The sequence below is a fragment of the Panthera tigris genome, chromosome C1 (assembly GCF_018350195.1).
Source record: "Panthera tigris isolate Pti1 chromosome C1, P.tigris_Pti1_mat1.1, whole genome shotgun sequence".
NCBI lineage: Eukaryota > Metazoa > Chordata > Mammalia > Carnivora > Felidae > Panthera > Panthera tigris.
Genome location: NC_056667.1, coordinates 38,366,049 through 38,378,798, shown reverse-complemented (window position 1 = coordinate 38,378,798; position 12,750 = coordinate 38,366,049). Strand labels below are relative to the sequence as shown.

General features: G+C 46.0%; 1 protein-coding gene across 20 annotated transcripts in view; it reads left to right on the top strand.

Moving 5' to 3' along the window:
- The window catches only part of LOC102965268 (BEN domain-containing protein 5), a 1,451,018-nt gene that overhangs the window by 1,202,215 nt on the left and 236,053 nt on the right, over positions 1–12,750 (top strand). For 16 of the 20 annotated variants that reach the window (XR_006221402.1, XR_006221404.1, XR_006221403.1 and 13 more), the window contains 2 exons: positions 9,674–9,807; positions 11,963–12,347. The exons of the other annotated variants lie outside the window; for them this stretch is intronic. Coding sequence is in view for 13 of the 16 variants with exons in the window: in XM_042997069.1 (XP_042853003.1) it covers positions 9,674–9,807; positions 11,963–12,347 (519 nt within the window). In the remaining 3 variants the exon portion in view is untranslated. The remainder of the gene's footprint in view (positions 1–9,673; positions 9,808–11,962; positions 12,348–12,750) is intronic. 20 annotated transcript variants of the gene reach the window in all.

Here is a 12,750-nt window from a genome sequence, read left to right as displayed (position 1 = left end):
TTCCAGGTCCAGTGCTAAGAATTTCTATATACTCTGTCTACATCCCTATAAAATAGGGCTTCTTGTTTTACCTGGGAGAAGCGGGCTATTCAAACAGTGGTATAGCAGGTGTGATAGGTGCCAGGCAATGAACTGAATCTTCCCACGTACTCAGGGCTTGTGGAGAAGTGTGAGTCAGTTCATTCAAAAAGTGTGACACCTAAACTAAGGTGGCAGTGGTCATGATGGGTCTGAGAGGGATCAAGAAAGGAGAATCCATGGGACTTGGGAACAGCCTGGTTGTGGTGAGGAGGATGTGGTGATCTGGCCTCTCCTCCCTCCATGGGGAGCACTAGAAGAGTAGTTGGTTGGAAGAGATGATGAGTTTCGCTTGAGACAAGTTGAATCTTAGGGGCCTGTGGGACATCTGGGTGGATGCTCCAGGAGAGCAATTAGGCGTATGGCCAAGGTTCAGGACAGCACTCTGAAATTGGGCTGAAGATCCAAATGTGGAAGTCATTAGCCACAAGACTGGTGAGGTCACAGCGGGAGAGGGTGCAGAGTGAAGAATCATGCAAGGCAGAACTGTTCAGAACATCAGCTTTTAAGGGTACAGCTGAAGAAGAGCCCAAAAAAGGTGACTGGGAAGAAATAGAGATGGACAGAGAATCGAGTAGTAACCAGGACAGAAGGGTGTCCTGAAAATCAAACTAAGAAAGAGTCTTTGGATCCCAGATCTAGGCTTGTTTTTCTCTTAACTACATACAACTACTTTTTCCTCAGAGCTATTGGTTAGACATAAGGACGGCTAAGTATATATAAGCAAGAGAAGAAAAGATTTGCATGGGGTATTTTGGTAGTTTTCAGTGTCTGAGTTTTGCCCCCAGTGCAGGAAGTATCAGGCCTGTTCTTTGGGGTCCAAAAAGCAGAGTTGGATGCAAAGAATGGAATTCATAGGAGTTGGTGGGAGGAATATGATATTAACAGAGAGAACGATGAACAACTAAAAGGGCTTCCAGCATGGTGATAAGCTCCTTATCACTGGAGGTGGCAAGTAGGTCAAGGATATTCTGGAATGGAATCTTGCCCTATGAAAGAATTTGGTTAGGGGACCTCTAGGTCACTTCCTTAAGTATCAAGGAGGAAGTGTTAGAGAATGAAAGAAGATGGGCTTTGAAGTCTGACTATCTGGGTTCAAATAGTGACTCTGGAACTTAGAACCTGTGTGACCTTGGGGAGATCAATTCACCTCTGAGTCTCAGGTGCTCAAGTGTGATGCAGGAATAGTAATCAGCTACTCACCCACTGGGTTACTTAGCAAGGTAATATGGAAAACCGTCTGGCACACAGTAGGTACTCACTAAATATAGGCCGCTGTTAAGGACTGTGGTAGCCAAGGGTCCCTGAGAGAACAGCTTCCTTAGCTGTGGGTACTACTATTCGTGGAAAGGATTGATTTAGAGGAACAAGCACATGTAAGAAGCAGATAAGTGTAAGTTTAACTTGTGTGTATTTTAAATCCTCCTAGGGCTTGGCTTCAGCATGAAAGGCTAGTCATCCCCCAGTATGTTTTGGCCCTTTGTGACCCTATGCTGGTGCCATTCATTACCCTGACAAATGAGCCAGCAGGATGAAGTTCCTAGTATTGTCTGTGCTGCAGCCCTGTGCCAAGGCCAGTGAGGCAGTGGGAGGGAGAGCAAGGAGACCTACTGAAACCTGGTTAGCAATTTCTTCTCCTCCTTCTTGAATGGCATCAGTGGGACATTTCTTCTAATGTGCCCACCTGGAGGGATGAGATCATCTATTCTTACCCTGCGCTGCACAGAAAAGAAAGAGACCTGGATTTCCCTGTGACTGGTCAGCGGTCACAGAGCTGGAAGGACCCATTGAGGATTTTAGTCTAGTCCCTGTGTTTTACGGAAAAGAAAACCAAAAAAAGGTGCCCAATCAGCCATAGATTTAGCCACAGAGCCAGGCCTCGAACCAGCATCTCCTGATTTCTTTCTGCTATACCACAGCGGGCCCTCTTCTTTCTGGTCTCTTGACTGGATATAATCCTTGAAACTTGAGAATTTTGCCTGCCTTGGATTCTGTAAAAACAAACACCACAGTCTAGAAAACGCAATGTGCGTGTCTTCTCTGTGACATGTCTGTTTTTCATGCAAACATCGTAAGACTTTACAGGATTTTTGTACATGCGAGAAACTTTAAACTTGCCTGTAGATATTTTTAAGACAAGACCAACTTTTGTACAACATTTTATGTTTGGCCTTTCAGAATTTCACCCTAGCTAACAAACCCACACCACATTAAACTCTCTGATACTGGATTCTTTTAATTATCCAGCATGATTTTATGTAAGATGGGAGTCACTACAGTCCCTCTCCCATTTTAACTGTATGCTGCAAATCCTTCAGGGCTATCATTGCTTTTGAAGACAGACTTGCATTGCAATTCCTGTCCACCTGCCTGTTTTCTAAGATGCTGTTTGCTTGTTACTGTACCTCCACTTTAATGGGATGTCTCTTTCTCAAAGATCAGTAACAGACACCAATGAAGAGTAGCTTCTACCCTATTTTACAGCTTTGAATAAGGACTCTGAGGATTATGTAGAGCTGGGTGGATTTGATAAGCTTGCAGTTCAGGAGTCTGCCATCAAGTCAGATGGGACTTGTATAATGCCTAGTTCAATTTGGGAATTTATCACAACATTCTTCTGGGTGTAGGCAAGGTTTTAGGAGAAAGCAGGCACTCTGGAAGTTATATGGACATGCTCATCATTATATATGTGCCTTGTAGTTCAGTTGAGGATATTTTAGCGACTTAAACATTTTTCTCTTGTTCCTATAGGATAATTACATGATACGAACAGGGAGGGCCTGAGTGTTGTGCAGACCTGATTGGGAATTGTTTCCACTGTATGATAGCTTTATGTCTTAGGCAAGCCATCTCACTTCCTTAAGCCTTGGTTTCTGCTTCAGTTGAATTCTCAGACGGATTAAGTATATTGATGTTAATAAAGAATTTGGCATGGGTCCTGGCACACAGTAGGTACTTAGTATTGTTGAATGGATGAATGAAATTAACTGACATCACAGCAGCTGCAAAGGAGGAGGAAATAGTTGATGCCCAAATCCTTGGTGGTTTTCTCTCCCCTGGAAACAAGAGAATTAGGCAGTCAGAATCAGTAAAGGTTGTCTCTTCAGAGGCTACATATTTGTTTGTTTACCTGAGAACTGATTATTTAGTCTTAAGCTTGGAACAGTTGCAAAGGCAGGTTGACTAGAGAGTTTTCCTTGTCCTTCTGAGTCCACTGCTGGTTCCTTTTGTGGTTTCCTGGAATTTGAAGCCAGAAGCACACCCCAAAGCCACATTAGAATGCTACATGAGGTTATTTGCTGCCTTAGATGATCCACACCACTGTTCACCTTCATTATTGTGACCAGTCAAGAGTTATAGCTTCTTGTCACCCTATGTTCAGTCTCCTCCTCACACCTCATCCATCTTGCTTGCCACTGCCACATTAATCTTCCCAAAACATCTCTTTCATCATGTCTCAGTCTGTGTCAGATACCCGCAGTGGTTCTTTTTGCCATGGGATAAAAGCCAAGCACATAACCCACAGGGATAGCCTCAGCGCAGCTATTCATTGAACACCTGTGACAAGAAAGACACTGTGCTTGGTGTTTTACATGCACCATCTTTTGGAAAACAGTTTTTCATTTCCATTTTATAGATCATGAAACTGAGACTCAGACAGGTTAAGTAGTGTGCCCAAGTTCCCACAGTTAGTATGTGGAAGAGACAGAATTCCAAACTAGGACCACCTCATTCAAAGGACCATGCTGCTTTTATTAGATCCTGGGCCTCCCTCTCCCAACCATTTCTTCCACTTTTTGTGCTGACACTGATTATTCATTAATTTTCTGTAGCTTAGATATAGATGTGAGGTACCACCTTCAATCAGGATTAGGGTCAGGAAGGCCTGGAGACCCAGAGGTTTGCCCCATGTGTGGCAGCATCTCTCAGGAAGTCAAATCTTGCTTTCTGGTTGGGGTTCTTGGTACATTCTGGGTTGTAGTGGTCCAAACTGAGACCAGAGCTCAGTAAATGTGCACTGCCTACAGAAAAGGATGAATGGAGGCCCCAGGGCTTCCTGAGCCCTTATTCCTGGAGCACCACCAGTCAAGTTGGAGACTGATGAGCATTAAGATGGAACCAGGAAGTAGTTAGCTCCCAGAGGAGCCTCGGGATCTCCCTGGCCATGTGTCCAGATCAGGAGGCATGGGGTTGGAGGGACTATCTGCTTCTGCTCCTTTCTGGAACTCACTCTTGTCATTTCAGACTTTACTGCTCAGCCTACCTTTTCAAAGAATCCATTTCAAGTCCTTAGGCCTGGCTACAACCTGTTTCTGTTATGTCTGGTGATGATCACTGCTGCTTTCTGGAGGCTTCCTGAGGACAGAGGCATCTGGAGATGCAGGAGAGCAGGAATAAAGTGGTCTTCTGCTTTGAACTTCGGGCTGGGGAATTTGGATGTTTTCATCTATGGCCATCATTCATCCGTTCAACATTTATTCTGGTTCTGCATGTTATAGGCCTGTGTTTAGAAAGGGTAGAGCATGGGCTCTGGAGGTAGAGAGACTTAGAACAAATTCTGACTCTGCATCTTCCCATCTGGATGGCACTAAGCCTTCTTTGAGTCTCATTTCTTTTTTTGTGGGAAAAAAAATGTGGCTAATAATTGCAGGATTGTTGTGAGATGTAGTAATGTAAGTAAAGAGTCTTATGATGGTACCTGGTAGGTAGTAGACATGCTACAAGTGGTAGCCTATTTTTTAACTGAAGTCTAATAACATAAAATTCACTATTTAGACCATTTTGAAGTATGTACAAATCAGCAATTCTTAGTATATTTACAGTGTTCTGCAACCATCTTCACTATCTGATGACAGAACATTCTCATCACACACACACACACACACACATGCAGAGAGAGAGAGAAAATCCCTGTTACCCATTAAGTGGTCACTTCTCGTTGCCTCTTCCCCCTACGCCCCTGGCAAACATACTTTCTGTCTCTGTGGATTTGCCTGTCCGGGTGTTTCACATGCGTGGAACCAGACAACATGTGGCCTTGGTGTCTGGCTTTTCTCACTTAGCATAATGTTTTGCAGAATTCATCGTGTTGTCGCTATCTGTCAGCACTTCATTTCTTTTTATGGTTGTGTAATATTCTATTGCATGGATATACCACATTTTTTTAATCCATTCACCAATTAATAGACAATTGGGTTGTCACCACCTTTTAGCCATTATGAATAATGTTGCTTATAAACATCCATGCACAAATTTTTGGTGGATATGTGTTGATTTCTCTTGGGTGTATACCTAGGAGTGGAATTGCTTAGTCATATGATGGTCTTATATGTAACATTTGGAGAAACTGCCAGACTGTTTTCGACAGTGGCTGCCCCAGTTTACATTCCCACCAGGAGTGAATGCGGGCTCCAGTTTCTCCACATCCTCTCATTGCTTGTTCTGTTTCTTCTCTCTTCCCTTCTGTTTTCTCATTATGGCCATCTTAGTGAGTGGGTAGTTGTATCTCATTATGTGTTTGATTTGCGCTTCCCTAATGACTGATGATTGTGAGCACCTTTTCATAGGTTTATTGGTGTAGCCTCTTTTTTAAAATTATTCTTCCATTAAACATTTTTGTTTGATGATTCCCTGTTGTATGGCCAGGTCTAGGATTTGGGCCCTGCCCTGAGGTAACTCACACTCCAGTGGGGAAGGTTGACTTCAAACCAGATGATCTCAGCAGAGTAAGAAAATAAGCTACCTAGAGGTTTGTACAATGTGTATTGGGACCTTTGAGGAGGAAGGAGGAGGTGAATGGAGGCTGTGTGGAGTTTGCCAGGCAGACAAGAAAGGAGGGGGGCATTCCAGTTAGCTGGGCAAGCATGGAGCCTTGGGTATAGCTGGTGGGGGTGGGGCCTCAGGTAGAGAGTGGAGCACCCCAGGCAGGCAGCTGGACAGGTCTCCACCCCCAAAAGCAAACCTGCAGCAGGCTCTACCGAGCTTCGCCACCCACCATATATACAGACGGGGCTCTGTTGCTTTCAGTGCACATTTACTCAGCTGATTTGATTCCCACTTGAGATACATACTCAAAGAGAAGAGAAAGAGAAAGAGAAGAATGACACTCACTGACATAGCAGCTTGCCTGACTTCTTATCCCACCAAGTGGCAGGACTGGACTTGGAATCCGGGTTGCCCCACTCCTAGTTTTTTCCCCACACCTATTAGCTGGACCTCAGTTCTTCTTACCTTGGCATTCAAGGCCATTTACTCTCTAAGCTCCAACTGCCTTAACTTCTTTCCTCACCTCTTTTTTCTGCCTGTTACTGAACCATGTTTAGTAACCATACCAGTCTGAATATTTTCCCAACGTTCCTTTTTTAGTTTCTAGTCTTTGTCCCTTTTGTGTGGTCCAAATTCTTGCCACCCTTTTTTTTTTTAATGTTTTTATTTGTTTTTTGAGAGAGAGCGAGAGAGAGAGAGAGAGAGAGAGTGTGTGCACAGAAGCAGGGGAGGGGCAGAGAAAGAGAGGGAGACACAGAATCCAAAGTAGGCTCCAGGCTCTGAGCTGTCAGCACAGAGCCTGACGCCGGGCTCGAACTCATGAACCATGAGATTATGACCTGAGCCAACGTTGGATGCTTAACCAACTGAGCCACCCAGCTGCCTCCAGATTCTTATCACCCTTAAATGGCTATCCTTTTATGAAAACTGCCCAAATACCATTCACTCCACTCAGGTTCTTACTAGAACTTGATACAGAAGTGATCCTGGCCACTTCACAACATCCTGGCCAAGTGAGTCACAGATGAGGAAGCAGGATCAGAGAAGTAGAGTAACTCACTCAGTAAGTCAGTTAGTAAGGAGCCTAGCTCAAATGCTGCCTCTTCTCAAGCACCTACCATGGTTGCACTGACCAAAGTGATCTCCCTTGCCTCTGAAAACAGTTACTTCCCCCTTATTCAAACTCAGTATTGAAGATCTTGGATTATTGTTTTTTCAGTGGTTATATTGTGTGTTCCCACAACTGGGTGCTCGTTCTCCATGTTCTGGGGCCCAGGCTAGATCTTGTAAGTGTATATTCTCAGGAAATGTTATGCTGAGGCATAGGAGAAAATGCCGTGGACGCTGGGTACAGGGTCTGAGTTCTCATACTATTCATGTTTTGACACTAACTTCTATGACCTTGCACCACAGTGAGCTCTCCAGAATGCGAACGTGAACTGTACTGCTGTTCCTGTATCCCTGGGGCCTGATTGTTGAGTACACAGATATGTGGACTTCACCATTTGGAACCTCAGTCTCCTAATCTGCATTTTGAAAGGGTTGCATGAGATGAGCTGAGGATTGTCCTCAGTGCAAATATTACCTAGTGTTGCACGTCTGAATGATTGCTTCTCTCCAACCAACATGATCCTGAGCTACACACTTTCAGCTCAGGGAGGCAGAGGGTGGCTTGTCACTTCTAGTTTGGTGTCTCCATCTCAAACTTCTGCCCTTGAATTTATCAAACTGACAGCTAGCTCAGAAGCTTTGCCCCAACACATCCAGAAGTCCTAACACCACCTTCTCATCCTCTGTGTCTGGCTTTTCACATGTGGAAACGCCCACCTACCCCATTTCAGTGTAACATCATTTGAAGCACTTTCTTTCACTTTTATATTTTCACAGCTTTTTGACTTAGAGTCAACAATGATCTGTAGGAGGAAGAAGCTGTTGCTCTTTTAGAAAGACCACAGTCCCCACTGTTGTTCAGCCTAACTCATTGGATGTATTTTATAGGCACAAAGAGAACAAAAACAGGCCTTTCTTGTGAAAATAGAACCTGAGGATTGCTCCTCCAGTTAGTGGGAAAGGCCGTTTTCACCTCTGCTCAGGCTGAGGGTGTTAACAAAGACTAGTCTTTTTTTCCCTGGGCAGGGCCCTCACACCCTATATCCTTCTTAAGTCATTCCTTTATTTTTAAAAATTGTATCTTTACTCACCTTATGCTTAAGGAGATAAAAATGATTCCGGCCATGTTGATAATGTCAGTTTTAGTGTTCTGTTTGTTGAGAGCCTGATGTGTACCAGGCAGTGTGCAGTGAGTTATGTAAATTATTGGTGCCGTCCCTCCCCACTGCATTATAGAGCAGACACCTGAGCTCTGTGAGACTAAGGCTTCCCCCCTCCCTCCTTACCCTGCCACGCAAGAGCTGAGGTTCCCAAAGAGGTCTCTCTGGTACCAGAGTCCCACTCCTCTCCAGCGGGGGCTCCCTTCCTAAGACTGTTTGGGAAGATGTGACATTTGACTACATTCTAGAATAGTTGTGTGCTTATAAGCTTCCTTCTCAGCTTTACTAACAAGTTGTGAAGAGAGAAGCCTGGCTTGGGGGAAGTGTAAGAGCATGTTTAACACACACACATATGCATGCACACACACACACTCACACATAAAGACCCTCAGAGACTGTATTTAACCAGCTACCTGGCCACATGCCACATCCAGCATTGGGCAACATGCTAGAAAGTGAATTTGGGCTATAGCAGTGGGAACCTTTGAGAAGTAAAAGAAACAGCAATCCCTAGAGTCTCAGTTCAAGCCAAGAACACAAGATCCCAAAGTATTTGCCACAAGGGGCCAGTTCCAGGCTCAAGTTTCTACCTCTAGAACTCCCCTCTTTGAATTTTTACTTTTGACATCTACAGTGAAAGATAGATCTGGGAAATAAAGTTTGAAATCTGTGCAGGAGAAAAAAATCTAAATCTAAAGAAGTCTCAAATCTCTTTTGGATTATCTGAAGTTGAGTTTAAAGAATGAGAAAGTGAGGAGGAGTAATATCCCTTTGTATTTGTGTAGCACTTTACAGTGTGTGGTTCATTTTGGTGTGTGTTATTATCACGTGTAAGCACTGGGTGAGATGCCAGAGGCCTGTTTCTCCCTCCTGGCTCTTCTCAGACTCACATTTTGGGCAAACCCCTTCTGTCCTCTGGGTTTGAGTTCCCTCCTCTGTAGAATGAGAGTTGGACCAGTTGGTCACCAAGGCCCCTCAAACTCTGTCATTCTGTGATCTGATACCAGTAAAAAGGCAGTAAATGTTACTTGTTACTCTTCTCATATCTGTCTTACCTCAGCCTGTCCTATGTCGGGATTGTGGGGAGGCTCCACGAGAGGCCCCATGAGAGCCATCATCCCTTTCATGCTTATTAGCACCTGAGCTGGCAGAAAAACACATCTTCCTGGGAATTCGCCTGGCTTAGAAAGATGGTGGTCGTCAAGGGCTCCATGTGCTAGTTTAGACCAAATAGAAGTCTAAGGGCCATTCCAGTTCCAAGATCCTGGAATTCATAAAAGGCCACCCTTTAAGGTATTCGTGGAGAAACCCCTAAGCCAAATCATTGGACACTATTTCAGCACTTCGAATGGCAGTGCCTGTAGCATGTACCTTTGACCCTAGAGTTTGATCTGCACTGCTGCTTTTAGGAGCCCTGCATGCAGGAGGGACAGGTCTTGGGTTTGTTTGCTTTTCCTTTTTAACTGGTCTGGCCTCAGTCATTCTCTAGCATTTGCGATTATGGGTATTTTGAGCATTTTGACTCATAATGAACCTTGTTCTCTTGATATGCATTTTAGAAGACAAATCTGACCTTGAAAACAGTGTGATGCAGAAGAAAATAAAAATCCCCAAACTTTCTCTCAATCACGTAGAAGAAGATGGTGAGGTTAAAGATTATGGGGAAGAAGATTTACAGCTTAGACACATCAAGGTAACAAAATCTTTCCCCTTCTTTTGGACGTATGTGGGGGCATTTTCAGATTCTTGATAGCTAAAGAGTTCCAGTCTGGCCTCTTCTCCCCATATAAATGTCCTCTGGCAATTTTTTCAGATTGGGAGAGTGTTGAGACAGCTAGTATGCGTGTGCCTTGCTGACCAACTGTCCAGGAGCCCTGACTCATGCTGTGCCACCATGCACCACCCCGTTTGCCCCATCTAAGCAGTGTCATCCACTGCTGAGGGTTTGGAAGGGTGCATTCCTCTCTGGCCTACAACCGTGAGCTCCAGGAATATTAAACAGCCGTTCTTGGGCAGCAGTTCAGAGCCAGTCACTATCAGATTGCCCCAAACAGCAAAGGGTATAGATTCGATAGGAAGCAGAATGTACCAGGTGTACACAGAGGAGTTTGCAGGACCCTGGGCTGGAAGAAAATTTTTGCCTGAGGTTGCATTTCCTTTGATCTGCTTCCCAGGTGGTCTCCTCCAGCCTTCATTTGTAAAGTGAATGTCTTATTCAACAAGCCATATGTTTTTTCAGTACAATGGGTACCCCAGAGGCAGGGAGGAGAAAGAAGGCTGCCTTCCTCATTGACCATGTTCGGACATCGGACAAAAGGTCAAGGACATTCCCAAAGCATAGTCCAAGAGATGCAGCTGAGTTCAGTTCATAAATTCATTGCACCCCTGCTATGGGCCTGGCTCTGTGCTGACCCCTGGGGTCATGAAGATTAGGCAGACACAGTCACTGCCCTTGATGGTCTCATAGTGTAGTGACGCAGTTATCTAAAGTGATCATTACAATTTTAGCAGATAAGTTCAGCTAAAGTAGCAGCACCTTATCCCGATGGATAAAATGACAGGATAGGATCCTGTCATGTAACTGAATCTCAGAATCATGTTGTTTTTGTTTCTTTTTTATTAAATACCCAGAAACTTACTGAGAAGTTAAGGCAGGCTTGACCTGATGCAGTTAATTTGTCTGGAATCCTGTGTCCTCAGTTGTCTGCACCTCCCACCAATGCCCCGATCAGGAGAGCTCCTAGCCCTCCTGCCATGAGTGAAGAATTCAGTTGGTCCTGTAACTCCCATTGCTCCTCAATGGAAGCTTTGTCTACTTGAGCTGGAATTTCCTCAGGCAGCTGAAACTCCAGCCCCTAGATAGTCCTGGATAATGTTCTTCTCAATGAACTGTCCTCTGTATACCCACTGTCTTGCTGAGCCTCAGCTTGGCAGGAGCCCAGGGAGAGGCTGACAGATGTGGGGGAAGGGGCCTTGTGCTGGAAGTTGGGCTCTAGGTTCTGGACCTGGCTCTGTCTGCAACTCATCACGTGACCCCAAACATAGTCCTTCTCCTCTCTGAGCCTCAGTTTCCTCGCCTGGAAAGTGAGGGAGTAAAGCTGAAAGGAACTTCCAGTGTTAGCATTCTTTGAACTTTTCAGTTATGTAAACATTTATCAAGCTGCTGCCAAATGCCAGTTCTGAGTAGGCAGTGGAGTCACAGAGAAAATAAGGCATGGCTCCTGCCCTGGATTAGAACAGATTAGAGTTCTTAGCATCCTTCCCAACTAAAGCATTCTTGAGGAAAAGGTTACTGGTGGGATGCCCTTTGGTTTTTGTGTGTTGGGGAGGGTAGGTATTTTGTCTTGTTTTGTTTTTTTCTTTTTGCCTTTTATGTTTTTGTTCTCAAAGAGATTTGAGTGGTGACTCCCCTTGGGTGGTTTGGCCTGGCCTGATTTCTCACAGATTCTCCACCAATACCCACTGAACGCCCCCACCCCACCCCATGAGCAAGTCACTGCACAGGCACTGTGGGTGGGGTAGGGGCTGGGGAATCGGGGAGGGTGGTCATGGTATAGTATGCACCCAGGAGACAGAGTGATGGAATGGAAAAAGCACTGGCCCGAGAAACCAGAGTCCTCGGTCTGCCACTAAACGACTGTGTGTGTGATCTTGGGCAAGACCCTTCCCCGCTCTGAATCTGCCCCATTTGTACAATGAAAGGCTTTGACTAAGTGTTTGCACAGGTTTCTCCAAGCACTGATGTTCTGTGGTTCTGTGATTCTAGGATTGTCTGGGGAAATATTGAGCCGCAGTCCAAGAAAGTCCCAGCTGCCCTTGCCTGAACTGATTCTCGTTGTCCTACACAGAGACCCGAGGGGCGGAAGCCGAGCGAAGTGGCGCATAAGAGCATTGAGGCAGTGGTGGCCCGGCTGGAGAAGCAGAACGGCCTGAGCCTGGGCCACAGCACGTGTCCAGAGGAGGTCTTCGTGGAGGCCTCGCCGGGCACAGAGGACATGGACAGTCTGGAGGACGCTGTCGTGCCCCGGGCTCTGTATGAGGAGCTGCTGCGCAACTACCAGCAGCAGCAGGAGGAGATGCGCCACCTCCAGCAGGAGCTGGAGCGGACTCGGAGGCAGCTGGTCCAGCAGGCCAAGAAGCTCAAGGAATACGGGGCTCTCGTGTCTGAAATGAAGGAGCTCCGTGACCTCAACCGGAGGCTCCAGGACGTGCTGCTCCTGAGGCTTGGCAGTGGTGAGTGCCCCAGCAGGCCACCGACCACTCCATGCGGGGGGATGCCTTGCGCAGCTCTTCTTCAAGGAGGGCACGGGGGAGACATAGGCTCGGGAAGGGCAGGGGCTTGGCTCGGCAGGCACCACGAGGTCGAGCCGCTCCCCTCCCGCAGTGAGTCCGATAAGAGCTTCAGAGTGCCACGGCCTTAGCCACCTACGGCACAGTGGGGAACGCTGACAGGTGTGGCACGGAGAACAGGGGCCGACAGAGTATCTGCCACCGCTCATCCATGCATTCGTTCAGCGAGAGGCAATGCCAGGGGTTGTCGGAAACATCTCCACAGCAGTTTCTGTACCATGAGGAGAACTAGAAATTGCCCTAAGAGCGTGGTACTTAACATGGTACCACGTTAAGTCAGAAAGTG